At 48.1% G+C, this 26,155-nt stretch overlaps 7 protein-coding genes and 2 non-coding genes across 9 annotated transcripts; 7 read left to right on the top strand and 2 right to left on the bottom strand.

The window, feature by feature from the left end:
• The first annotated feature begins 262 nt into the window (after window positions 1-262).
• Window positions 263-367, top strand: F4812DRAFT_t98. The gene has a single exon. It is a non-coding gene; the product is annotated as a tRNA-Ile (tRNA).
• Window positions 368-1,512: 1,145 nt separating this feature from the next.
• On the top strand, window positions 1,513-3,709 carry F4812DRAFT_460062 (uncharacterized protein; the record flags this gene model as incomplete). The annotated part of the gene is made up of 2 exons (XM_047937644.1): window positions 1,513-2,026; window positions 2,088-3,709. The coding sequence occupies 2 exons, from the start codon at window positions 1,513-1,515 to the stop codon at window positions 3,707-3,709; spliced, it is 2,136 nt and encodes a 711-aa protein (XP_047789533.1).
• A 726-nt stretch (window positions 3,710-4,435) lies between these two features.
• On the bottom strand, window positions 4,436-10,146 carry F4812DRAFT_431655 (putative death-receptor fusion protein-domain-containing protein). Its single transcript, XM_047934463.1, has 9 exons — window positions 9,768-10,146; window positions 8,871-9,700; window positions 7,822-8,812; window positions 7,535-7,765; window positions 7,244-7,478; window positions 6,885-7,189; window positions 6,330-6,829; window positions 5,515-6,272; window positions 4,436-5,442 (listed from the first exon to the last, which is right to left on the bottom strand). Exons 1-9 carry the CDS (start codon window positions 9,899-9,901, stop codon window positions 4,555-4,557), a joined length of 4,872 nt encoding a protein of 1,623 aa, XP_047789532.1. The 5' UTR covers window positions 9,902-10,146; the 3' UTR covers window positions 4,436-4,554.
• Window positions 10,147-11,959: 1,813 nt separating this feature from the next.
• F4812DRAFT_53567 (uncharacterized protein) lies at window positions 11,960-13,273 on the top strand. Its single transcript, XM_047939183.1, has 3 exons — window positions 11,960-12,355; window positions 12,410-12,949; window positions 13,003-13,273. Exons 2-3 carry the CDS (start codon window positions 12,431-12,433, stop codon window positions 13,201-13,203), a joined length of 720 nt encoding a protein of 239 aa, XP_047789531.1. The 5' UTR covers window positions 11,960-12,355; window positions 12,410-12,430; the 3' UTR covers window positions 13,204-13,273.
• Window positions 13,274-14,631: 1,358 nt separating this feature from the next.
• Window positions 14,632-15,926, top strand: F4812DRAFT_460059 (uncharacterized protein; the record flags this gene model as incomplete). Its single annotated transcript, XM_047937643.1, has 2 exons — window positions 14,632-15,252; window positions 15,501-15,926. 2 exons carry the CDS (start codon window positions 14,632-14,634, stop codon window positions 15,924-15,926), a joined length of 1,047 nt encoding a protein of 348 aa, XP_047789530.1.
• A 2,403-nt stretch (window positions 15,927-18,329) lies between these two features.
• Window positions 18,330-19,545, top strand: F4812DRAFT_460058 (uncharacterized protein; the record flags this gene model as incomplete). Its single annotated transcript, XM_047937642.1, has 4 exons — window positions 18,330-18,479; window positions 18,538-18,642; window positions 18,702-19,093; window positions 19,200-19,545. 4 exons carry the CDS (start codon window positions 18,330-18,332, stop codon window positions 19,543-19,545), a joined length of 993 nt encoding a protein of 330 aa, XP_047789529.1.
• Window positions 19,546-20,073: 528 nt separating this feature from the next.
• Window positions 20,074-20,155, top strand: F4812DRAFT_t99. The gene has a single exon. It is a non-coding gene; the product is annotated as a tRNA-Ser (tRNA).
• Window positions 20,156-20,587: 432 nt separating this feature from the next.
• F4812DRAFT_465281 (uncharacterized protein) lies at window positions 20,588-22,245 on the top strand (the record flags this gene model as incomplete). Its single annotated transcript, XM_047938424.1, has 2 exons — window positions 20,588-21,006; window positions 21,198-22,245. The coding sequence occupies 2 exons, from the start codon at window positions 20,588-20,590 to the stop codon at window positions 21,787-21,789; spliced, it is 1,011 nt and encodes a 336-aa protein (XP_047789528.1). The 3' UTR covers window positions 21,790-22,245.
• Window positions 22,139-25,187, bottom strand: F4812DRAFT_53382 (WD40-repeat-containing domain protein). Its single transcript, XM_047939182.1, has 5 exons — window positions 24,452-25,187; window positions 24,201-24,282; window positions 23,242-24,139; window positions 22,725-23,195; window positions 22,139-22,672 (listed from the first exon to the last, which is right to left on the bottom strand). Exons 1-5 carry the CDS (start codon window positions 24,570-24,572, stop codon window positions 22,445-22,447), a joined length of 1,800 nt encoding a protein of 599 aa, XP_047789527.1. The 5' UTR covers window positions 24,573-25,187; the 3' UTR covers window positions 22,139-22,444.
• Window positions 25,188-26,155: the final 968 nt, after the last annotated feature.

The raw sequence follows: 26,155 nt of genomic DNA, 5'->3' as shown, positions 1-26,155 counted from the left end.
ACTTGGGGGAAGGATAGTGGCTCGTACGCTGAATCCTAGGTGATGCTGCTACTATAGCTACGGGGGAGTTGGCCACTGCTAGTTACCTAGGTACCTAAATGTGCTACCGTGCGGCTCCTTTTTATCACACACAGTTTAGGTTTAGCTCACTCAAACTTACCTAACCTAAGCACACATCTATATTAGCAAAAACTGAGCCCCGTCTTTCAACAATAGCCACTAGAGCCTATCACAGTTCCAAGGGGTCAACCAAATCCAACTCGGTCCCATAGCTCAGTTGGTTAGAGCGTCGTACTAATACTAATCGTGATCCAACGATAGTATCTAGTCCATGCGAAGGCCGGCGGTTCGAGCCCGCCTGGGACCATTACTTTTGCAATATTACCCAAGTACCTAGGTACTTGTGGTAACTAATTTTTTTGTTCCATATCTCTTCGCGTTCGATTACGTTTTTTTTTTTTTTTGGAAATTTCTGAGCAATAAGATTTTGTTAGTTGTTAATCGCGATAGGTATATCATCGGGTTGCGATAAGCGTGATAAGCTTATCCCATTAAAACAGATACCTAAATAATAAGGGTACCTAATCTACATATGTGCGTGTATGTGTGCTGGACCTAGGAATGGGATCAAAACTCGCAGATAAACTTTTCTGTATTAACCATTCATAGAAACCAACATTTCTATTTTTCTATATGACGTATCTAAACGAAGCTCGACATGAGCCAGCCGGGATAAAATCCCCGCGAGATCATACAAATCGGTCTCGAACCTTAATATGAGCCGCATTCTCGAGCGTCACGTACCGAATCTTAAGGACACTGCTAACACTGTTAACACTGTTAAACCACAATACTAAAATATTCTCTAGGTATAGAAATTCCGTCTCTAAGAGACGATAGTCGGTCTATTTTATAGACGATCCATTTCCTTTCTGTCCTTGGTAAATCGTTTAATGAAGTAATAGGGCAATATTGATTTACGACTTCTATAATTGGCCATTTCTCAGGATTAAAGGTACCTACATATAAAACCGGGCTACCTAATTCTAGGGCCTACATAGGTACCTAGGTAGTACCTGCAATTTACACGATAACTGAGGTAAGAACTACAGCATCCTTATGTAATAATAGACACGCTAGATAAAGAAACCAAGACATTGGATTCAGGGGCGAAGCTATCTCTTGTAGTTGTACCTTATGAGACGCACGTGTGACGTCAAGGATATTTGGAGCTTAGCCTCTCGCTTTCCGCCGAACGATTGTGAGAGGCCCAAGCCAAAACTCCATTATGTTAGGTACTCTCTCTCTCTTATTTACCTACAAGTTACAACATCTAACCCCCCCTAATCCAAACCCTATTTATCTTAATAATTCCTATGGATTAACATCGTTTCTTATCGTAGAATGGAATTAATAGGAGGTGCTTAACTTCACAATAGCTACCATCCTTTTGACTTTCTGCGTGTTGTCCTTTTTTTTTCTTTTTTTTAAGGGTATAACTTTGAAGCGATTATGCCGAGCGCCCACGAGGCCTTCAAAGCTCTTGGCCCAATCAATTGGGAAAACGTCCCTCAGGATAAACTCGACACGTTCCTCAAAGACGCATTCACCGACGCCCAATGTGTAATCGATTCTATCCCTATATCCTCCACGTCCTTGCATCACCTGGGATTGCCACGGTCAGCTACTGACACCAATCTTGCCTCGCTACCCAACAGAGACCACCAATTATCAGACCATGCCGCGAAGCTACGGAAAGAATGGAAGGAATGCAAGGTCAATCCACGTGACAATCCCTTAGGGCTTGATGTCTATAAGCTGGCGGCTAAGGATGGAAACGGTGCCTGGTTTGCTAGGCGCAGCGTTCATCACGGTTTCGACTTCGAAAAATGGAAATTGGGACTGGATAAAGAATTCGATGAGAGCTTAAAAGTAGAAGGGGGGCCTGGTGCGGGGAGTATCAGAGGAATTGGCGCGGACAGAAAGATCGTCAGCCAAACAGTTGAAGGCGTCGGTAACATGCGGGGTACGTCTGTTGTCCCCCTTTAATGGCTTAATAGCTAATAGAACTGACTGGGTTGCTTTAGTATATCAATTATCGGCGCAATTCCCTGGGCCGACAGCACCACGAGACTTTATCGGTCTCTTGCTCAGCTCCGAATCGGTTGTCGATGCCCCGGGTACGCCTAGGCACTATATGCTTCTCTCGAAACCGTGCCTTCATCCGGAATGTCCCCCACGTCAGGGTTACATTCGAGGCCAATACGAGTCGGTCGAGTTTATCCGTGAAATTCGCGTGGAGAAGCCCCTACGGAAGATCCGATCATCCATAGATCTACCTAATGACGAGGCTGCGGCGTCGATGCGGAAAGCCACCGAAAACTTGACCAAAGAAGCCACTATCCGTTCAGCCCGCCAAACAGCCGAATCTACTAAAAGTGAGTCTGGAAGGAGGCGAGGGAAGACCATTGGTAGTACGGATGTTGGAGATGACGGGGAGGAAGATGACGATGACAACTACGAGGCTGTGATCGAATGGTTAATGGTTACTCGAAGTGACCCAGGTGGTAGCGTTCCACGCTTTATGATCGAAAGAGGGACCCCGCCGGGTATTGCTGGAGATGCTAACAAGTTAGTCAAATGGATTTCGTCAAAGTCCATTGACGAATTACTCGAATCAGACAATAAAGGCGCGGAACCCAAAAGTGAAGTATCTAATACCAAGGAAGTAGAGCCCGAGAGACCAGCCAGGGCAGATCCTACACCGACGAATACTGTCCACCGCACGAAAGCGTCACAACCAGCAATTACCAAGCAGCAAGGAACTGTTGAGGAAGAGCCTGGTTCCGTAGGAGTTTACGGTATGATAGCAAGTGCTTTGAATGCTGCAGCTTCCGTAGCGGCTTCTCGCATTCCCAATCCCTTTGGATCAGGCAACGGCGAAAATACAACAGATGCGTCAGATCTCACCTCCGAAAATCTGGACGATGACGAATCATCCATCCTTAGTTTCCATAGCATAGAGGGCGAAGGGATAGACGAAAACGATAATGCGTCGCAAAATCCGGGAGAAAGCTCAGTCCAACTTACGGCTTCAGTCACTAACGGTGGCGCGGAGTCTACGGTCTCTAGTGAATCGCTCACGGCCCGCTCGATAGCACCATCGCACCACGATAAAGAGCTTAAGAAGCTTGAGGAACGAAAGCGAAAGACGGAAGAGAAGCTACGCCGGGCACAAGAGCGAGCACTCGCTAAACGCGGCAACGGAGGCGCGGAATCCTCATCCCAACGCGACGAGGCCGCGATGCAAAAGCTGCGCGAGAAGCATGAGCGCGAGATAGCGAGGCAGGAGGAGAAGTTCCAACGGGAACTAGCCAAGCTAGAAGCCAAGCGGGCGAGCGAGCAGAAGAAGGCCGAGGAACGGCGGCGCAAGGCGCTCGAACGCGAGGAGAAGACCAACCTAGCCATGGAGCTGGATAAGGTGCGCGCCGAGCGTGACCTCGCGTACAAGCAGATGGACATCCTGAAGGAGCAGATCGGCGAGCTGCAGGCCCAGAACACGAGGCTGGTCGCGCGCCTGGGCCGCGAGGGCGCCAACGTAGCGGACGACAGCGACGACTCGGGCCCCCTCGGACCGATCAGGAGGTCCATGACGGACCGGACGCCGCCTGATCACGAGCCCAGGCGCACGGGTTCGCTGCACTCGTAGAGCCGGTGCGGGTTCGTCTGCGGCAGCGCTCCGTGCATCATGCTTTGCGGGAACGTCGAGGACGATAGCTGATTATTTGATCAATTAATTGATTGACTGGATTGGATTATCGAGCGTGTTAATATACCCGAACCTCTCTCACCGTCGTGGGAAAAACGAAAGCGAATTTGCATATACATACTTCGTACATACCTCTGTGTGTATCTACACATAAACAATGTAGGACGCAAAAGGAATAGAAAGGAAAAGAAAACCTCACCGTACAATAGCCTGGATATTACACCGTCGTCTTCCCAGTGAGGTGAGGTGGAGGGTTCGATCGATATTTTCTTTTCTCGGAGAAGCTTCGAGCGCGAGTTATTTGGTTAAGTTTGAAGTTGCTTACAAGCTTGCTTGGAGACCGATCTTACGATATTAGACGAGTTTACGAGTACATGAGGGAGGGAGGGGGGGGGGACGGGACGGGAGAGAGACAGCCTTGGAATTGATATTATTGGTATCGCATCACATCGCAAAAGTGTTGCATATTTTCAAAGAGGTAGTTAGCCAGTGAAAAGCAGAAAGAAAAAAAAAAGTAAGCAAATAAGTAAGCAAGCAAGCAGACAAGCAGATAATCTAGGGTTGGTGTTAATTAGCACGGAGTTGAGGAATGGGAAAGTTGTTGGTGTAGCGGATAATCTACCTAGGTAGGTACCTAGGAGGTAAATAACGAAATATTCAGGATTTATTTCGGGATTCTTATATGCGTAAACTGCGTGCTACCTTCAGGATGGAAGGATGGAAGGACTAAGATACATCACATCACCACCCCTTTTCAACACCACTACCTACTATGTAGTAGTACCTCACGCATCTACCTCCCCTACGCCACACATATCCAACAACAACCCACTAACCTCCGCTCGCCGCCCCTCATCCCTAAACCTCCTCAACGCCTTTCCAACCCTAACCCGTTCATCTCCCCCTCCAGCCGCAGCGGTAGTAGCCAGCGCGGCGACGCCACCAATCACGACGCGCGCGCAGATCGCGAAGACCTCGGGTTTGGACGTCCAGCCCAGCGGGCCGTCTACGCCCTGCGCAACCGCGATGCGGGATAGCGCGTCCAGGCCGGATAGGCACCATTGGGATAGAGCCGCTGTTGTTATTGTTGCTGCTGCTTCGGAAGAAGAACACGACGACGACGATGGCGGAAGGGATGAGAAGATGTTGCTCCACCGGTAGGCTTCCCGCACCTCGTCCACGTATAAATTCTGCTCCTCGACGACGAACAGCGAGTCGTCAAAGCGCATGGCGTCCGCGAGTTGGGCCTCCGGCGGGGTCCAGCCTTGGAGTAAGGTTTTGGCGATCGGAGAGGTAGAATCGGCAAGGTCTTGTTCTAGCGTCGGATGAGATGATCCAGGCAAGGATAAGGACAGGGAGGGAATGTTTCCGGTCATGCGGCACACGACGTGGGCTCTGAACTCGTCGACGTCGCCGTAATGCGCCGACAGCCAGTGTAACAACCGCCGTCCGGCTTCGACGGATACGAGGTGCTGGTTCGATAGTAGCGGTGTTGCTGCCGAGGCGGCTGCGGCGCGGACTTCGTCGTCGTCGTCGTTGAGAGCGTCGTATAGTGCTATGAGCCATGGTAAGTGTGCCGAACCAGGGCTGGTATTAGTTGAGGTAAATCTGGAGGCGATGCTGTTTGAGAACGAGTTCATGGCGCTGACAGCAGCCATGCGGGTATCGAAAGTCTAGTAAAAGCGCGGTTTATTAGTTTCGTGTATGATATAGTCAAGACATGCCAGTAAAGAAGTTGTACTTACCCTATCCGCCATCCCCGCTTCGCTCATCATCGCACCCCAGGATCTAAGCCACGGTTCCAGTTCGCTCTGGGTTATCTCCTCGGATCTTAGGACTAAAGCTGCTAGCAACGGACCGCTTACGCGGACGATTGCATCTGATAAGCTAGGGTTCATGGGTTTTCCATGAAGATCTGTCCAGAGCTCCGTGATGACCTCGTTGGCGGGAAGATGGTTCAACCCCATCGACTTATCGCAAAGTGCCCTATCAATGAGAGTTGCCATGTTCTCCAAAGCAATTGTACGCGGCTCTGGAGCGTCAGTTTCTAAACATACTTGTATGTATGTGTTGATGAGGTTTCCTTGCGCCTCGATAGACTGTAATGAATCGATAGAAGACATAGTCTCTAGGATAGAGCAGGCGACATTAACGTCTCCTTCCAGAGATGCTATTAGAAGCTGCTTCAATACATCGCCTGTTTTTCTGCTAGGTTGCTGTACAGCTTGTAATAAAGCTGCTTGTCCAAGTCTGATATCTAGCAGCGCTGAGGGTACCATTCTCCCGCCAGGTTGATTGTTGGGTTCAAAGACCCAGGAAGGTAAAATACTCCGGGATTCAACAGCGGGGCCTGTTTGTTCTGCATTTTCCGTCGTGTTCAATCTACCTGTTATGAAGTTGACAACTTCAATGTAGACTGCCCTTGTCTCCGGACATGTGCTAACACTTTCATTTCTTGAAACTAGTTCTTCAAGCAGGGTACACATTTTACGAATGTTGGCATCTATGAATTGTTAGTTTCGGTCACAGACGAGCATGTATAGATAGGTAATATACTTACCTGAAAGCTGCTCAGGCATCACTTCAGAAAGCCTCTCATTCAAGAACTTCAATGTTAGGAGGACCCCGTGTAGCTTATTGGAGGTCTTAGAACCGGCCAGTAGATCGGCAATAGAATCAAGCCAGGTAGGCTTGAGGAGAAAGGAGCATAATGTACGAGCGGCGATTTCTCGAACGTGCCAAATATGACTTCCTAAATACCACGAAATAATGCTGTAAAGCCTGTCACGAAATTCCTCGGGTGGCCCAGCGCGACGTATGATATCTAGCGCCGGAAAAACAGACTCTGCTGTCTGCGTCCCTATCAGGACGCCGCTTGACTGCTGGCCCGTCTCCAGGAGGTTCACGAGGAGCGCCGGAAGAGCTTTGAATTTAGCGTACGATATCTTGACGGTCCGCCCATCCCATCCTGCTTCGATTGATGTTTTGCTCTCGCTTGTGCCGAAGAGGCAATCGATAAGACTTCTCAGGAGCAAAAGACCACAGTTCCGAATCGCCCATCTATGATTACATGTTAGAATAAGCGGGTGTAAACTAGCGACGACACGGTACTCACATTTCAGACTTGAGACTGCTTGCTGCCAATTCAAGGCAGTCAGTGAGATACGGTTCTGCTCTTTTGCTCAGATATGAGCTCTTAAATATATCCTTGATACAGTTTAAAGCGTGTACTTGCGGTAAGTTTGACCCATCAGTCTCCGACGCGAGCGCAGGTCGGCGACCGATGTCTTGTAGATTACGAATTACCTCTTCAAAAGATGGGCGACTCGCATTAGAAGAAAGTATGCCTACGATAAGAGCTGGAATACCAGCTGATCTTCGAGTGGTCGAGGCTTGGGTGTGAATACAGGCCAATGCTCCCTATCTTATGTCTGAGTACATGTTTTCAAATTCAAGGTGCGATAGTTCACTGACCTCATACCACTGGTCCAAGAAACCGGGCTTGTCACTTGAAGGGTGGGGGAACCATTTCACGAGCTGACAACAGCTAGTAAACGTTTGGGATACTGTTGTGAATGCTCCTCTATGTCGCAAATTTGATAGTTCATCAAACGTGAGCATTCCGATTGTCTCGAAGTTGGCCCTTGAAGGGGCTAGGAGCCCCGGGCTCTGATGGCTGGCGTTGCTCGCGATAGCACGCATCAAATTGCTATAAATGTTTAGCAAAAACTTCGATGGGTATGGTATTTTTCATTGAGATTATACCTTGACTCGTGAATTGCCCGAAAGCTGTAACTAAGCAAGTCTTTGGTATCCAGCCCCTCCACCTCTTCAAGCTCTTCCGGCAAATGACCCTCCGGAGAATCATCACAGAGAACATGTCGTACCGTCTGCCATATTCTCTGGCAGCATATAACAGCACGATCCTGTATTTCAGCTAGGGCCTCTAGATCCTCCTTAGAGAATTTCATACTCGAGAATGAGTTCCATATATATCTACGCTTATAAGTACCTATTTATTTCCCGGGAAAGGCCATATGATTTAAACATACCTCAGAGATGCAAAACTGCCATGTACTGGTGCCTGTAATACCGCATTGGCGAGGTCTTGTTCGGCGGCAGAGAGTTTAGTTTCCAGGCTCGAGAGAACCTCAAGGGGAATTTGCATCCGTTCTTCCGAGCTCGTACTCCAGCGACAGAGAAGCTCAAACGAGCGAGCGGCACCATCGGAGTGGTCGGCACGGGCAGTTCGCCGAGCAAGCTCGTCCGCCTTGTTGCAAAAAGACCTCAACTCTTCCATAGGAGTTTTCCCCAGTTTGTTCATTTGCCTCTGCAGGTTTGGGTGTCCAGTTTCGGGCGAAAGAGCCATCACTAAGGAGGCAGCAGTCTCTCGCACATCATCGAATGGGTCCATAATGAGATCCAGGATAGAGCGGAACCATGTTGGATCAATGAGCAAGGTACTCAATTCAGAAGGAGTAAGTATGCCGCTCCCATGGGACGAAACTGGCTTGATTATGAATGCCATGGCCTTCAGGGCCGTTATATGTCGTTGATAGGATGTGGTAGGAGCCAATTCATTCTTGAGAAAGCCCACATACCAGGAAACAAAGTCCTCATGCTGGCGTAATGCGGCATTTAGTCTCATAACTGCACCGTCTTGACGCTGGTCTAGCTGACCTTCGTTGATTGCCTCCGTAGACAGCCTAGGTTTAGGCTTGCCAGATTTTACCTTGTTCATCTTCTTTGAGAGCCGGTCAGCTTCTCGCCGTAACGACTCGATAGTATTTTGAATGCGTTTAATCATATTTCTCGAATGACCGAGGACATCATAACGCATTTTCGGGTCAGGGTCCTCGTAAAACGACGGCAGATATTTCTTAAGTAAATCGAGGGCTTCTGCTGTGTATGGCTTTGTTGTAGATGGAGATGCTATGAGAAGTGAGACAGCTGATGTACGCGCTTCTTGAAAGTCGTGACATAGGACACTTTCAAGTACGTCTGCTTGAAGTTGGAAACCAGGCTGAGAGCCCTGTTCTAGTTCTTTGCATCGTTTAGCGAAATCTTTAATGTTCATAGGTGTTAGGTGGTGATAGCTTACCGCGGCCGGGTTCATCCACCACCCCAACCTTCTTTCCCGCTTCAAGCATGGCAAGCCATAGCATCGAATTGAGATCCCAACCTTTGCTATCCTTTGCTGTGAGCCTTTGAAGCGACGATAGGTGGCGAAGATACAGTAGAGAGCCTGGTCTATCAACATTGAACAGCTGAACGAAAACGTAAAATTTAATTGGCTCGAGAAAATCAAGATTTATCTGTAAGCCCCTATATATGAACCTATGCCATGTGTTGGGTTCATGTTTGACATCTTTGTCCTCATACCACGAGCTAGTAAAGATGGTAACGAGAAGGTTTCCAACTACATGGCATAAGTAATGCATTTCCATCCAAGCAAAGATGCTGGTGACGAAAGCATCCCAGACATCTTCATCTGGAGGTAGACTGTGGATATCTTTATAAAGCTCTAAGACGCTTGATAAATATACTAATTTCTTTTGAATGAAACAGTCTAAGACGACCATAGCTGATTTTACCGACGGCCGGGATGCCTGCTGCGTAATAGTGGCTATGGTCGTATTCAATATGGTCGCCTTAACGGCGGTACCAACTTCTGATCTGGGATTGTTAGATATCGCATATGCAAGATAATCCAGAACAAGCCTCATGGATCTATGAGAATCTTTTTCATTCCATTCCATGAAAAAATCGAAAAGTCTTATGGCTGTGCCCTCCGCAAAAGCAAAGTTTCGTAGTGCGGGCTTAGAAGACTTAGAGCATTGCTCAACGAAACCATGTAGTTTCACGCAAGCGTTTCCAGAATATTGCCTTGGCTTTTCAGCGCATATGAGAAGCTCTTCGAACATAACTTGCCTAAGGTAGTTTATGTAAATCTAGGGCTAGCTGTGCGAATACTAAGGTTAGGTAGGTTTGGACTTACCATAATTGCAGCTCTTCGGGCTGTTCTTCAAGCCAAGATACAGCATGTTTCGGGTTGAAGTTAGTCTCACCAACTTGAGATGCTATTGAAGACTTCATCTCGTATCTAAGTGGTAGTGACGGGCCGATGTGCATCTTCTTTTCTCCTTTTGATATTTGTTATCATGTTTGGAGGTATATGAAGTACCTAGATGATGTATTATACCGGAAACATAATAATCGAGTATAAAATCTTGTTATGCAGTTAATGAGGTCTAGAGAAATTCAAAGCCCTTGTAAATTTTGAGTTTAAGTTCAAGGTACGTACCAGGTTATGTGGCGCACGAGCTGACGAGTTGCCCAATAATCAACCTTGAAGTACGGATCCGTAATTGATCTGGTATCCACTTCTGCCACTTCTACTCGCAAGGAAACTTTTTTTTTTATCGGCGAAAGCTTCAAGTCACTTTCCCTCCGCCTTGGAACTGCGATTTCGCATACTGCGAAAAAGTGAAACACGGCGGTGACCTACCCCATAGGATTATAGTTGGATTCTTGTTTAATATTATAGAATCATAATTGTAACCAGCAGCATGTCCATTTGGGATGCGCTTACGGGACGAAAGTCCTCATCCTCGAATTCGTCGTCTCCCACCTCCACTTCTGCGCCCGCACCGACCGAAACACCCACGCCAGCTCCCTTCAATCCGGAAGAGGCGCAAGGAGTAGACTCCTTCTTAAAGAGTTCCGCTTTTGCCGACCCCTCTCTATTACACCCCCTAGCAGGCCTGGACAAAGACGGCTTAGAATACTTAAGCTTAGAGGACTCTGCCCTTTCGGATCTTCCTGGCGCACAGTCTGCGATCCCTTCTCGAGGCTTTAGTGACGATTTGTGCTATGGAACTGGTATCACATACCTCACAGCATTATCAATAGGAGGCTTGTGGGGACTCCAAGAGGGACTGAGAAGATCTCGGGGTCAACCGCCGAAGTTACGTCTCAACTCTGTACTGAATGCCGTAACACGGAGAGGGCCGTTCCTGGGTAATTCTGCGGGTGTCGTTGCCATCACATATAATTGTTTCAACTCGGGAATCGGCTATCTTAGAGGGAAGCACGACTCGGCAAACACCATAGCGGCGGGTGTTCTGAGTGGTATGCTATTCAAGAGTACGAGGGGACTTCGCCCAATGTTGATCTCGGGTGGTATCGTGGGCTCAATAGCAGCAGCATGGGCGGTATGTATTCTAAACATTTCGCTGATGACCATAACTAATATCCTACTAGATAACGAGGAAAGTTCTACTCTCTCCGGAGACCAAAGAGCCCGAGAAGCACCTATAGCCCTAATGATAAATGCTAAGTACTAGATACGTTAATTCGCAGCTCGGAAATGAGGCCAAGGATGTGGTTATGTATGATATTAAACCCCGAGAACTAGGCCTTGCGACGCACGATATCGCGATTTAATTGGGTGAACAAAGTTTACGAGTTGGTTGTGGAACGATGGATGATCTCTCCTCCGGCTAGGCATATGTATAAAATAGGTGGTTAAGAGCATTAGAAAGCATCCGCGGTCGTGGATAGGTAGGCGTTCAAGTCGGCAACGGGACGGAATTGAATTTCCCATTTTGAACGAAACAAAGTTCCAAAGTTCCAAAGTTCTGAGGTTCTGAGGTTCTGAGGGTATGCCAAGCAACCACGACACGTGACGTCAGGGAAAACAACAGCAGACAAGACGGGGGACCATCAGAGTTTTGATGCCCCTTTCCCGAGCACAATATAGGTACCCGTACATACCGTACCTGCCTTAGGGAAATTCATCTACACAACGTAGAAGTTTACCTAACATATTACATTTATGTACTTTGTACTTTACTTGCTTGTACTATTTTACGTTCGGTACCTCCTACCTCTTAGGTGGTTGACATTTCATAAGGTTACCTAGGCGGCCGACAAATATTTCGGGGAAGGCATACAGTTAGGCAGGTACCTAGCTCCTAGACGTGTTCATACTCATGATGTATCTAAGGTACAACAAATCACGTAGCAACATCCTACATCCCACCTACAATTAGGATATTTGCCGACTTCTCCCTCAATTTCTACATCTTTATCCCTTGTCCCTACTTCTCTAGCTGACAACCCAAGTAAATCAAACAAGAATCAGTTCAACCCTATCTACTCCCAACGATGTCTCAGTCTTCTTCTGCTGCCGACTAGGAAGTGGCACTAAAGATAAAGGAGGATCTCGTTGACAACTGCATACGCACATGGCTGTCTAATGGAGTCGACGTTGAGTCGTTGGAGGAATCAATTACACGGCAATTCCATTTCGGTGAAATCAACCTCCCAAGTCCGGACCCAAGTATCGTCATAGAGCACAACGAGGGCTATCGCTCCATTTCTCTTGATGACAGACCTTCTAAGGACCCGAAAATCTTGGAACAACGAAGGAAGCTACGAGATACTTTGCAAAATAATATACCACTTGGTAGAGCTGTCGATCATGTGCTAAAGCAAGAAATCGACCAACGCGGGTTGCTCGCGTTCGAAGCTGAATCTATATTTGACGTACCACTCGCATCCACGCTCAGTTTCTACGACAAGGTATGTGTCATTTCACTAATCGGAGTTGCCATGTAGCTTACCAGCTACGTCTAGGTCCATCTTTTAGCCAAGCATATGCTTTTAGAGCGAGAACTGAAGTCTTTGCCAAAACCCCAAGCTCGGATGACCCCTAAGCGTGAGCCGAACGTGGAGCCTCAGGTTAAGCTATCAATGCTCCGAGTCACAGCAATGGAAACGCTTCATCTCGAGAGTTTTTTGGCCCCCTTATCACCTGACTATTGCCTAGAATGTTTCCACAGTCTCCTCGAGGAAGTAGCTGAACCATATATCAACGCTGGTATTTCCAACCGCGAATTGCTCGATTATGATCTTTACGGTACATCAGATGACGATGATAAAAGTCCCCTGACCGATGTTGAAAGAGATAGATGGGATAAGTCAAGACAGTTAGAAGGAAGACTGAGCAGAGAACAGCTTGCAAGCTGGTCCTATAGACTTTCAGATATCCCCGGAAACCCAGCTCAGAAGTCGGCTAAGCTCTATACAGATTGGCTCTGCGTCGATAACCAGGAGCAGTACGAAGAAATGTCTTGGTCAATTAAGGGACGCAAGCTATCTGCCGTGTTTATCCGTGTAAGTTCAACTACTTTAACCGGTAACCAAGGCTAAGGCTAATGGAATGCCAGACATGGAAGATTGACGAAGCCAAGCAGGTGGCACAGATGAACGAAGCCAAGCGCAAACATTCGACCCAGCACAGTAACGCGGGAGGGGATTCTTCGACACAAACGGACCAACTAATCGGCCAGGATGAAGAAAAGGGGCCCCGGAATTATGATGAAATGGTTGTGGATATCCTTTCGGAATCTAAGATACGACATCTATAGGCCATATTTCAGCAGCTAGCGCCCGAAGAAGCACACTGTATCATGGGAACCGCATCAACAAAATTTTCGCTTATGGTTATACACCGTGACGCGTGAATGGATTCAAGTGTACGGGTATGGGATAGGATATTTCTTTCACTTACTTGGGTGGCATTTGCCTCGTTAGCTTACCTACCTGGCACTTGTTACCATTCTCTATAATTAATACCAGAGCCGTCAGTTTACGATAATTTATTACGTATGGTTTCATCCGTGAGAATACGCATCGTACAGCCGTGTACAAATTTTAATAGTTTATTTTATAAGTGTTAATTAAATGGTTCAACTCGGCTTTAGACAGGGCATCAGAAACATAGGAAATGTAAGCTTTGTAGCATAGACATGCTACAGTAGTAAATAACAAAAGCAAACATTTTAGGTGTGCTACGGCTATAACAAATCTAGGATCAAGATGGTCATAATAGGGTTGTAGGGGAATAGCATTCTGTTCCTTCCCAGGCTTACCTATCTGTAGGTACTAGTGTTACTAACAACTGGCCATAGACAGCTGTCTCTTATGAAAGGAACATCATCTAGCAGAAAGCATCCCCACAAGCTCACAATGTCAGCTTAACCAAAAAGTACATCCCCTAATTAACACCAATCATCCAAGACGCAATACTAATCTCTTCTTTTTTTCCCCCTGCTGTAAGGAATATTACAACACCTTTATCACCATCATGTGTCTTCCTTGCTGGTCGGTCAAAGACATCTATGTCGAAGAGGATCCCCCTGCAGAACAGCAGATGATCCAGTATGTATGGGATGGTCGTAAATGGATTGCTCTCACGGGTGACGTTGTAAGTTATATTTTTCTTTTTTATCTTGCCATGATGTAAACAATAACCTTTTTGAAATCACCTATGAACCCTTAGGTATGAACCGGGACGGCTTAACTGGCAACAAACGGGACTGGATCCAATATTGAATTACGGATATGGAAAACACCAAGGACATCTAGAAGCAATACTACCTAAATACTACCTACATGTAGGTAGTATCCCTGAGGGGGTTTTACAGTGCAGTCTTGTGCGTGTAGGCACAAAACAGTACATTTATACTTCCCTGTTGGCCGGGTCATAGGAGGTACATATCATGTGCAGCTGCTGTTTACACCAACTCCCTCTTCCTTCCCACTTGCCTCTAGCTTTTTTTCCCCCTTCTTTCTTGAAACGGGCATAATTTTTTATGTAGTGGCAACTACCTTGAAAAATCTATCCCTTCACTAGTTCCTAAGGAAGGAAAGAAGGGACGTACCAAGGATATTTTAGCCTGTCCACTGTGCAGGAGGTTATTACCAATTTCTACCTCAAGGCTTTCCCCCCCTTTGACAATTCACACTAAGCCAACCCCATTGCTGGTTCTTACCTGCAGTTCTTTTTTTTCAACATGGGCGGAGCTTCAAAGTCTTCCGACTACAAAGATAAGAAGAGGGACACATCTCCTCCTACTTTCATCAATAAACCTTCTAAGACTACCACCGATAGCCCTAAAATCCCATCGCGTCCACTTACACCCCACTCTTCTTCCATTCAAGACAACAAGGCGCATTTGGAATATCAGACTGCAGGCCCTGGATTTGATCACACTGTCGCGAACGTACCTGGCATCGGATTAGTTTACAACGGTGGATATCGTAACCTAGTGCACGGCACGAATCCCGCAGCTGGTCCCCAACCCGAAGTGCATCATCAAACTCCTGGAATTGTCCCCCCTCCAGTTCTGCCACCTGGTTTTCCCCAGACGCCTACTCAATCCTTTCCTCAATTTGGTCCTGTTAGCAGCAGCCAAGTTCCAGCCATGGCCGCTTTCATGCCCAACCAGGGCCAGCACTTCCAGCCCCCCGTGCCTGACACTACCTACGGACCTATCCCGCATACTTACCACCCCCGTTCCGACCAGCCCGCTCCTGGCGCTCCTGGCCAGTATGTCATGATTGAAGGCCAGCTCTACGTTGTTGCTGCTAGCCCTCCTGGCAATGCCCAGGTTCAATTTATGCCCATGCAACAGGTATATCCTATTTTCACACAAGGCTCGCCAAGTGCTTCGCCTATCTACTCTGCTCCCGATGCGAAGTCTCATCCGATTATGGAGTGGCAGACCAGCTATAGAAAGAACATGCTGCTGCTGCCTACCCCACATCAGATGGACGGACCTACCAGGACTTGACATAGCTTCAATTCCTTTTCTCTCATTTCTTTCTTCATCCGAACTTTGCCTTTTATCTGAACATAAAAACTAACTCTTCTTCTCTTTAGCAGCCGCCGCCCGGTGCCGGTACACCTATCATAATCCAGCAGGCACCCCAGCCGTCCCAGTCACCCATCTTCATTCAATGCCAGCCGGGTCTCCCTGCGGCTCCGGTGGCCGCCCCGCCCGCCGCATTTCCTGCTATGATGCCCCCCCACGGCGTCACGGGCCCCGGTTCTGCTCCGGACGTGATGGGAATTGGCAAGACTGCAACTGAGATCCAATTGGAGCAGTACCACACAGCTCTTAACACCGGAGCTCTTGAGGGACAGGACATCGCCCCTGCCGATCCTGATCCATCTCGCATGTACTATTGCCGAGAGCTTGACGGTGCATACACTCTCCGCAACCGTTACTGTATTGACAACATGGGTGACTGTCGCTGGTATGTCAAGCCTGGTGGCATTTTCTACGCTGTCCGCTTGGCCGACTAAGTGGCGTTTCTTGATGATTTTTTATCCATCGGTAGGCCCTCTTTCATATCTGGACCATGACGTCGACTAATGCGGGATTACTAAGGTTGGGTGCTTTTCCTCGTCTCCTAACAGAGTCAACGTGATATTGATTTGACCTTTGAGATCAAGGTAAGCCCTAGATATAAACCGCTATGAAGATGAAATAAGCATCTGCTAACTAGCCTGCTTAAGCGTAGGCGTTCGATATCGTCCTCAAGACAAGTTATGAAGAGATAAGCAAGGAGGTAGCTTGGATGGAATGGCATATGGCACAAGTCTTTGATTTGCAGCTCTTTTGTTATGCGCGTGAATTTACTTTTTCTTTGCGAGGATGCGCACCTAAGGTTTGTCTTGACTTGTCTTTCCCTAAATGAGGTTTTTGGCAGAGATCTTACTCCTACAAGGTTTCATGCTGCCAATGGTGTCGTCGGCTCAAGTTTAGCTAGTAGCTAGGGACGAACAAGGAACAGGTCATTTGCTAGTATCGCGGGGCAAGCTGATGCGAATGCCTTTTAATACCTTACTAAGCTTTTAAGGACATCACCTCGTTTATTTTTTTTTTCTCTTTTTCTTTTCGCATGACATACACGAATTTCTTCGGCTTTGCGTGATAGTCGCATATGCATAGCAAGCACTGTCCCTGTAGGTACCTAGCCACGAGGTTTCGATAATGCAATTGAGTTATTTCTTATGTAAAATGCTTGATTTGTGTGACTGGAAATACGTGGTTGTAGTAGTTGCCTGCGTGTAAGGTATAATGAAGAATGAAGTAGAGGGGAAGTAAAGGGGGAGTAGTTGTGAAGTAGTTTGAGGCTGAGACGGAGATAGATTGACGGTAAAGCCAGTCATCTATAAACTGAGATTGACAGTTGTTAACAGCTGGCTCAGCTGTAATATACTCCAAGCCCAACTCCTTATCGCATTCCCCTTCTTAAACTACCACGCATACTTCTTCTTTAACTCGTTCTGATATGAGGGGCCTACTAGTTCCTTCTCACTACTTTAGTAGTTAGCTGCCTCACACGAGGTATAATATCCTCGTTCGTTTGTTACTCTCCGGAGTCGGACCCGATACTAGATGGTTATTCTAACGAGCCCTTACCTACTACCGCCTCTTCTGCGCTAGCTACTGTTCTGGGCCGTTCTCTACTCCACGGGACAAACTGTCTTAGTACGACATATGGAGCAAGGATATAGGTTGTTCGATCTATTCAATTTCAACCTATTTTCTTGTCCTACCATGAGACCACTCAGGCACAGCATTCGAACGTGCTAAACAGCGACGGAGTCGCTTCGCACCAAGATGCAAAATCCGGACTTAGGCCTCCCAGGAACATGAGTATGCTCCGGTATGCTACCTCCTGCCGTCACTCATGCAATATATGCCTCTCGGTTTCGGTGATTTACTAGGCGGGGCAAGGTATCGTCTGCTATTCTAATCTCCATCGATGATCCAATCTAGATACGTAGGCGGCACATGATATATCTACCTAACCTAATCTAACCCCTCACGTCCCTTCGAGATGCTTAAATATAGCTCGCTGCTCTCCCGAGCTTCCCAGCTCTGCTTGGTGTATTTATCTATTAATCCTCACCGAGCCCGAGGGCGGTGTCTACGCGAACCATGTGATAGAAAGGACGGTGTACAGCTTCCTGTTTGGGCCGCGGCACTGCTTATGCGGAACCATGCACCGCGGCAAATCCTTTCCTTATGCGCCAGATCGTAATTGGGGGCCATCTATATCTGGGTTTTAACGTGCATCGTGCATACTTTGCGACAAACGATAAAGTTTATGACCTGCGAGAACGAGCTCGTTGCTCCGTCCTGGTAAAAAAAAAAGATTAAAAAAAATAAAAGGCCCGGACCGTGTTGGCGATCACTTCTGCTTGGCTCAAAGCAAGCCCCCCCCCTACTACAACGCTCGTGTGACGATAGGCCAACGTGCGAAACAGCCTGGTCGAGTACAAGATCGCGTGCTGGGGAGTGCGAAGAGAAAGAAAGAAAAAAAGGAAAATGAAAAATTCTGGAAGGTGTTTGCTACTCGTAGGGCAGACCCTTATTTGCTTTTCCTCGTTGCGCCAGGATGGCACAGGTAAATGTACGGGTATTGTGTAATACGAACGGCGGCGGTGATCGTTACCCCGGATTCGAGATAGGCGCACATGGTGGGTGGACGGTAGGTACCTACAGGTATATTTCCCGCTGTGCTCCTTCACACTGTCAGCAGCCTTGTCTTGCCGATTTTGCTATGTGGTGATTTTAGTGTGAGAGAGAAGGTCTTGGGGTTGCCCTTTGGGCACGTTTCGTTTCAGATCCCTTCGTAACTCTCGATGCATCATCTTTCACTTCGATACCTATTCATCTCGGAGCAGTTCTGGACCATGACGCCTGATGATCGTGGGCCTGAGTTGGCCGTCATCGTCGGGGTGTTTCTCGGACTGTCGTTCATCACGGTAGCTCTTCGTTGCTATGTCCGGGTTTGTATTCTAAAGGCTTTTCAAATTGAGGACGGGCTAGCAGTTGCTGCAATGGTAAGCTGACAATATTTGTGTGAGAGATGAGGAAATCTATCATGGCTAATAGGCCTAGGGTTGCTTCATATTGTATTGCACGGCCGTCATGCTCAGTATTATTCGCGGCGCAGGCCAGTATATACACGACATCCCTCCTGAGAATATCCACAAGATCCTCAAGGTACCCTATCCTCTAACTATACCAGAAATCGTGTCCTTGGGGTTAACCGGCTAAAATAGATGAGATGGTTGGGAGAAATAGTATACGTCGTGACGTCGCTCTTAGTGAAATTTACTGCCGGGATTTTCCTCTTGCGCATCTGCTCGCGGGCGTGGCAGAAAAGGGTCATCTGCACCGTGCTGTTCTTATGTCTCTTCTACCACCTGTTCTACGTCTTCATGGCTGCGTTCCAATGCCGGCCAGTGTCGTACTTCTGGTTTAGGTATACGGCCAACATGGAGGGCAAATGTTGGAGCAACGACGTGATCATAGGGTGCACGTACGCAGCGGCCGGCATAAACGCTTTTACGGACTGGGTGCTTGGATTACTACCCATCGCTCTTGTGCAGAATCTGGAGTTGTCGAAGAGGTCGAAGATCTTGGTTTCTTGTGCCTTGGCGCTGGGATCGGTGTATGGATTACCTCTCCTCCCCCATCCCCCCTCCCCCCCTTCCTTTATCCCATCCTACTCAGACTATCCTATACAAACCGGAGTCGCTGACAGAGGCCGATTGCAGCGCATCAGCCGCAACCATCGTCCGCATCCCATACATATGGCAGCTGACGCAACCTGGAGACTTCATCCACGACTTCACGGACCTGTCGATCTGGTCCACGACAGAAAACGGCCTGGGCATAATCGCGTCGTCGATCGCCACGCTCCGGCCGCTCGTCCGAGTCGTGCTCGGCAGCACGCGTGTAGGGACGGCGTCGCGGGGACCCCGCTCGTGGAGGAGATCGGGGGGCCCCGACGCGGCGCAGAACAATAGTCGTCGGCAGTATTACAGGATGGAAGAAGGCTATCGCGATAGTGGTACTAAGGCACCGGGGCGAGTGAGGATACGGGACAAGGAAGGGGTCTGATGGCGGATAGACGGACGGACGATATGTAGAATATGTACCTTAGGTAGTGAATGAGTTAAGAAAAAAAAAGGAGTATTAAATTAGTGTATAAATGATGTCTTTTCAGGTTCTCGAAATGGTGACTGAGGTGGATGTTTTTTTTGTATGTGCTATGTAAAACTGAGGAGTAGTGTACCTAGGTATGCAACACAGAGAACAGTTTTGCATATATTCCTTTCTTGCAGGATGTTTCTTGAGAAGCTGATGGGGAGTATACACCACTGATAGATTAAGTTCTTGGTCCATGGATACCTAATATAACCATGGAATTAATAGATTCGATGTAAGTGAACAGCTGATATATTTTACTACCCTATACTTACCTAACAGCCAACCTAACCTAAAGCGAAGCTATCTCAAGATCCCTTACAACCCCACACCCACCTTTTGACCTCAAGATCTAACTGGTCCGGAATAAGTCCTTGTCGCCACCCATCGTTAACTAGGATATAAATGAATAGTAGCAAGGAAAATCTCAACAACCAATAGGGCGTGGTGGCAGAGTGGTCTAATGCGCAAGACTAGAAATCTTGTTCCTTCGGGAGCGTCTGTTCGAATCAGGCCCACGTCGCAACATTTCTCCTTTGCCGATCTGATGTACTTGATCTACCTTTTTTTTCCTCCCTTTCTTTTTTTGTATCTCCCTACTATTTTTTAGTCGCGGTTCAAGAAAGTTGCGCCGTTGAACATGGATGGGATTATATAAGCACATATATGAAGGTACTTGTTAGATACCTAACTTGCATAAAACACTTTTTTCTCTCTCCTTCTCTCCCTTCCCGGCAAAAGTTCCAAGCTACCGACTCGGCGAATTTTCGGGGCTTGAAATAAGCTTTACGCAGGTACCCGCAAGGGAGGTTCTCGGGTGCGTTAACAACAAGTACCTACAATACATGGTTAGGTACATACCTCCTACAAACAACAACCTTCTTCCACTATATCTCGGGTTCTCTTTTTCTCCCCGGGCACCACCACCACCACCACTCCCGGGATAGACGATGTAATGGTACCAGACCCAAGCACTCCTGCTTTCCCCTCCTCCTCCTCATCTTCTTCTACTACTACTCCCGTCGTCAGCGGTAATGCCTACCAAGACGCGCTAGACGGCCTGCAGCCCCTGCAGCCCGTCCTCCGGGGCTTCAACCACCGCAACAGGAACCAGCACCGCCGCGCCGCCTGGTGGGCCCCCTTCGGCATGCTGCGGCGCCACGTCGAGAAGCTCGTCGACGAGCTGATCGAGGCGGCGGCGGCGGCGGCGGCGGCTGCTGCTGCTTCTACCAAGTCTAAGAGTAAGAAGCGCCGGCGTGATGGTGACGGTGACGATGGCCGTGGGGTTGGGGTTGGGGGTTTGGGGGGTTTGGAGAGGAATGTCAAGTGTCACGTGGGGTGGCTGAGGGATGTCCTGGTTCCCAAGTGTTACTTGTAAGTGATTTTCTCTTCTTCTTTTTTTCTTTCTTCTCCTTTTTGGGTTTCCTTTTCTTTTTTCTCCTAAGCCCGAGTCTATATGGTGGAATGGGGGAGAGGAGAGTGAGTAGATAGATACTGCCTTCCAAAGAATATAAAGACATCAATCACATCGCATAGCGAGAACCTGCTAACCAACCAAAACCCAGGGCGTTCTCGCAACTCACGGCGGACAACCAGTTCGCCACGTTGAGCGTGGTGCTGCTCGGCGTGCTGGCCCAAGTCAACGCCACGTGCGTGCGGCTAGTAGGAGAAGCGCCGGCGGCGGAACCAAGCGCCGGTGAAACCGGTACATCATCTCCGCATGGACCCCCCAGCAGTATCACCACCACCATAACCGCCACGCGGGCAAACCAGGCCGGTTCCTCCCAAGGAGCTCAAGGCCAACAGCAGCAGCAGCAGCAGCAATCCTCTCGTCCTCTTGTCGGCCGCGACGAGACGCCCGGCGACCGCGGGGGCACGAAGATCTCGCGGGACGAGGTGGCGCGCGCCGAGAAGCTGCGCAGGAAGAAGAATACCTTCCAACCCGGGTCGTCTTCCGATATAGCTGATGATATAGCTGGTATTGACGATGACGATGACGAGAAACCTCTACGGAAGCAGAAGCAGCAGCAGCAGGAACAGGCCACTTCCTCGAAAACGAAGATCAATGAAAAGGAGGTGGGAGCAAAACCAGCCAAGAAAAAGAAGACCAAGAAAGGAGGCGACGAGTTCGATGATCTATTCAAAAACTTGTTTTGAGCTAGAAATAGGACATGGTCTCCCTGTTAACGTATATAGGTAGGTACCTACCAAAGGTAGGTCACCAAATTTACCAATCTCATAAAATTTTACAGTTACTCCAATAAATGCGCCCTATCTTTAAACAGATCAAGTGTTAATTTAATAGTCATTGATTGTATTCATGCAAATTTTGCATCACTGTCAAGCCTGACTTGCAATCCACTTGTGCGTTGGTGACAAGAGGCTACCACCGTTGCTACTGCCGCTGAATACTTGAGATTAGAAACCCGCCTCCTTTCACCCCTTTCAAAGTCTCGCCAAGCCAACAGGGAGACCAACTACAATCCTCGCTCTCTCCAAGTTGCAAAATTGTTATCCACACCTTCGCACGTCGTCTAGGGAAGTGTGCAGCTTTCGCTTTGGCAAAAATAAAAAAGATCTTCAAGATCCTAAGACCCTATCAACGTTAGGTCTGGCGAAGCAAAGCTTCTCTCTCTTCCTAAGCCTCTTTTGCAGTAACTACCTAATATGTAATCTTATTTCCTCAACCCCACAGGTCGCCTGTCAATACCCATCTACGTGTTCTTTCCAGAACGTGATAATACTGTTGAATTCTTTCGTAGAATCCCGGTTCTTTCGATTGTACTGCTGCTATTCTGCTGCTAGATGGGCTCTAAGATATCGAGCGATAGGACCAGATACGCGCTCTCATGTCGCCAGAACCGGTTGCAAAATAGCCGCCTGTAGGGCTAGGGGCCACGGAGATGACTGAGTTCTTGTGGCCTTGGAGCATAAGTTGAGTAAACCCAGTTCGAGGGTCCCAGAACTGTACGCCTCGATCCTTGGATCCAGACATGACCCAGTTGGCATCGGGTGTGAGTGCCACGCTAAGTACGAAATCCTAACATTGTGAGCATATAAAAACGACGGGAAATGCTGGAAGAAGGACTTACTCTATGTCCCTCAAAAGTCTTAACGCATCGGCCACCTTTAGGCCCTGGGTTCTGTACGCCGCCTCTAGGGGTCGACAATTCCCACATCTTGATGGTTTTATCCAGACTTCCACTGACTAGGTCCTTGCCATTAGGAGAAAATGCCACGGAGTATACGCTATCCTTGTGACCTTCTGGACCTTCAAGTCGTTCCAGGAGGTATCCTTGATGAATGTCCCAAACGCGAACACTCTTATCAAGTGAACCCGCAGCAACATACTTTGTATCGGGGGATATAGCGACAGTCGTGACACCATCTTCAATAGAAAGGGTAAGCATATTCGTGCCTTGTTCGATATCCCAAAGGCGGACGGTTCTGTCACCGCTACCGGAAGCAATAGTTCGACCGTCTCGAGCGAAATCCAACGAATAGATATCTTGCTCGTGACCGGCAAAAGTATTACGAATTGTGCGAGCAGCAATATCCCAAACCTATTCTAATTAGCAAAGCACAAGGGAGTCTGCAGGCTTGACTTACACGAATGAGCTTGTCCTCAGCACCAGTAGCAAGATACTTGCCGTCAGGGCTGAAACATACACTTCGGATATATAGATCTCCGCTAATGTCTGCGGTCTCGTCCTGGAGGACGCACACTTTCTCCCCGGTGGCTACGTCGTAAATCTGGGCGGACCTGTTACATCCAGTAGCGACATACTTGCCGTCGTGGCTAAACCTTACACAGCATACAACACTCTCGTGATTCAAGGTGTGGACAAGATCAACGTCGAGCATGCGCGGAACGTGTTGATTGAAAATCACAAACCAATCATCTCGGGTTTTCTTGACGTGGGCCGGGAGACGTTCGACATCCAAGTCACCAAGAGCGTTGTTGACCATGGGGCCAGGGTGAGGTGGCAGAGCCCTATGATCCGGAGTCGGATGGTTTGCTACCTGGGGCGACGCTCCGGGGCCGGCGTATGGCATCTGGGTGTTGATTTGAGGAGTGGCAGGGCCCCCAGCGGGGGGTCTGCCGATACCGCGCTTGCCCGGCCCGGGTGAAGCAGTGCTCTGAGGAGGCTGTCCGGGGAAGCCGTTGGGAGCCGGGCCTTGGTAAGGCTGCTGAAAGGGTGGCTGAGCCGCTGGCGGGGGTGGAGGCGGAGGCGGACCTTGTAAACCCGGAGGTGGCTGTGGCATTTGGTGCTGGGGTCCAGGAGGGGCTTGATCTTGAGGGTTAGGCTGGGGTGGTAGGCCACCGCCTTGGCCTCCTTGACCAGTCATGATTCCACTAAAGAGATTGTTGCCCATACCGATTGAAGGAGGGGGAGGACCTGCAGATGGGCCGCCGTGCTGAGGCGGTCCAGGTATAGTAGGTTGAGGGGCACCTCCTCGCGCGGCTTCGAGCTGACGGCGAAGTAAAACCACTTCCTCTTCATACCTATACGTAGTAAGTTAGCAGACCAATTTCAAGATGTGGAAATCTCAGGATAGTTACATACTTCGCCTTGATGGCAATATGTTGCTGCTCCAGTTGATAAACCTTCTCGCGAATGAGTTGGGCATCTTGTAATTGCTGTTGGACTATTCAGGAATTAGTGGTGCCATCTTAGCCGAAAAGAGAAGCGGAAAAGCGCGTCTCTGATATATATTATAGAAGCGTAGACGATTACGAGTTAAGACCGGCATTGGGTTAACTAGTAAAATGCATACACTCATATAATATTTCGTAACAGATTATTTCTAAACTTACTTTGTTGTTCATAGCCCTCGTTAACCCGAACTTGGTTATCAAACTCGGTGCGGATCTGGTCGAGGAGCTCGTTCAAACGCGCCGCGTTCTGCGGCAAGCCGCGATGCGGATACATAGACATTGTCGGACGCGGTGTCGTTGCGCGGACGGGCTACCTCGGGGGTATGATAAAAATTAAAATTAGACGAGGCTGCGATCTCGCGATATCGCGAATTTCCAAGCAACGGTAAAAAAAAAAGTAGGGAATGGGATAGTAAAGTTCACAGATAGTTTCGATATTTTAAGCAAGCTAGGTTTCTCCAGCTTTCATACAACTTGGCACGACGAGGTAACACCCTTCCACAATAACCCAATTGCGACGCGAGCAGGACGAGACGAGACTTGGCAAGGTCTCGTCAGACGACAGTGGGCATAGTCGTGTGTGAAGGAACGCGAGGATCGAAGTTGGCAGATCGAGAGCGTTAGACGCGCAATCGTGTTATTGGTCGTCGTCTAGCCTATAATAACTAGATAGATGATGGTTGATGTTATGGGACAATAATGATGAGCCTAGAAATGAGGCGTTGGTGTTGAGGAAGTAGAAAAAAAAACAGTTGAAAAAAAAAGGGAAGGGATGGCAGAGAAGAGGAGACGAAGACCCAAGGTTGGTAGGTAATACTCAGATTTGTTTGACCAGGGCTCGGGGGCTAGGCATGAGCTGGATTGGAACTATGACCTGGGAAGAAGTACTTTCTATGTATGATGGCTGGTGGGTTCGGGCGATGGATCCATTGCTACTTACCGTGCTATGCACTAGGTGCACTATATAAGGTACCTCGATACATAGCAAGGTATACCACAGTACTTAGGTACATGCATGCATGCACGGATTGTGAGCAAGGGTGTGGGGCAAGCAGTACCTCCTGTGCTGCAGAGACCATTCATGTACAAAATCCACTACGATACTACATTACAGGTTCCTTAAGGTTTCGTGCTTACTTAGGCAAGTTACTTTGGTACCTATTTCTTCTTTTTTGGACTTTACTTATAATGGTAACATAATCTTACCCATTTTGATACATAAAATACCGTTAAGATAAGTGCTTAATATTCTTTCATTAACTTTTACAATAAATATAAAGTTTTTAATATTTATGTTAATAATATACGAAATGATCCAGTAAGTTATGTAAATAGTAAGATAATTTGTTTGGTAGTGGAATAAGCACTTTTTTAACGCCATTCTAGTACAGTCCTGTTTTTTTTGTTTTTTTTTTTTATGTTCCGGCTTAAGGCTGCGTGCATTATGAGTGGGGCTACGGGGGGAATCCATTGGCAAGCAAAAAAAGGAAAAGCACGACCCCTTAGGCACGCGCCGATTAAGTAACTAAGTACCTACACCTCCATCCATCCATGGATGTACCTACGTAGGTACTGTGTGTGGTCTTATGTACTTAACCTACTGGCGTAAGTACATTACCGTACATATCCCGGCACACACGCACACGCGCGGGCGGGCGCTCATATGGAAGTTTGTGGAAATCGCGATTTCACGGAGTATATGGGGGCACGCAAGCAGCTAAGCAGCTAAGCTACCTAGGTTAGGTACGCATATGGCACCCCCACTTAGCCAAGAGCTGGTCAGCGCTGTGGGTTAGGTAGGTACAATAGAAAACGCCGCGGGCGGTAGCGCATATACGTAGGTACATTCTAAATATGTGGATG

Source organism: Daldinia caldariorum (assembly GCF_022478825.1).
Source record: "Daldinia caldariorum strain CBS 122874 unplaced genomic scaffold F4812scaffold_10, whole genome shotgun sequence".
Classification (NCBI taxonomy): domain Eukaryota; kingdom Fungi; phylum Ascomycota; class Sordariomycetes; order Xylariales; family Hypoxylaceae; genus Daldinia; species Daldinia caldariorum.
This window is presented reverse-complemented; position numbering and strand designations above follow the sequence as displayed.

Excerpts from the sequence above, each read along its gene's own strand:
- F4812DRAFT_431655 (XM_047934463.1), bottom strand. The coding sequence starts at position 9,901 with ATGCACATCGGCCCGTCACTACCACTTAGATACGAGATGAAGTCTTCA. Across the intron at positions 9,701-9,767 it reads CCCGAAGAGCTGCAATTATG|GCAAGTTATGTTCGAAGAGC; the intron begins GTAAGTCCAAAC and ends AAACTACCTTAG. Across the intron at positions 7,766-7,821 it reads GGCAGTTTTGCATCTCTGAG|ATATATATGGAACTCATTCT; the intron begins GTATGTTTAAAT and ends TTATAAGCGTAG.
- F4812DRAFT_53567 (XM_047939183.1), top strand. The coding sequence starts at position 12,431 with ATGCTTTTAGAGCGAGAACTGAAGTCTTTGCCAAAACCCCAAGCTCGG. Across the intron at positions 12,950-13,002 it reads TATCTGCCGTGTTTATCCGT|ACATGGAAGATTGACGAAGC; the intron begins GTAAGTTCAACT and ends ATGGAATGCCAG.
- F4812DRAFT_53382 (XM_047939182.1), bottom strand. The coding sequence starts at position 24,572 with ATGTCTATGTATCCGCATCGCGGCTTGCCGCAGAACGCGGCGCGTTTG. Across the intron at positions 24,140-24,200 it reads CATATTGCCATCAAGGCGAA|GTATGAAGAGGAAGTGGTTT; the intron begins GTATGTAACTAT and ends TACTACGTATAG. Across the intron at positions 23,196-23,241 it reads CTGAGGACAAGCTCATTCGT|GTTTGGGATATTGCTGCTCG; the intron begins GTAAGTCAAGCC and ends TAATTAGAATAG.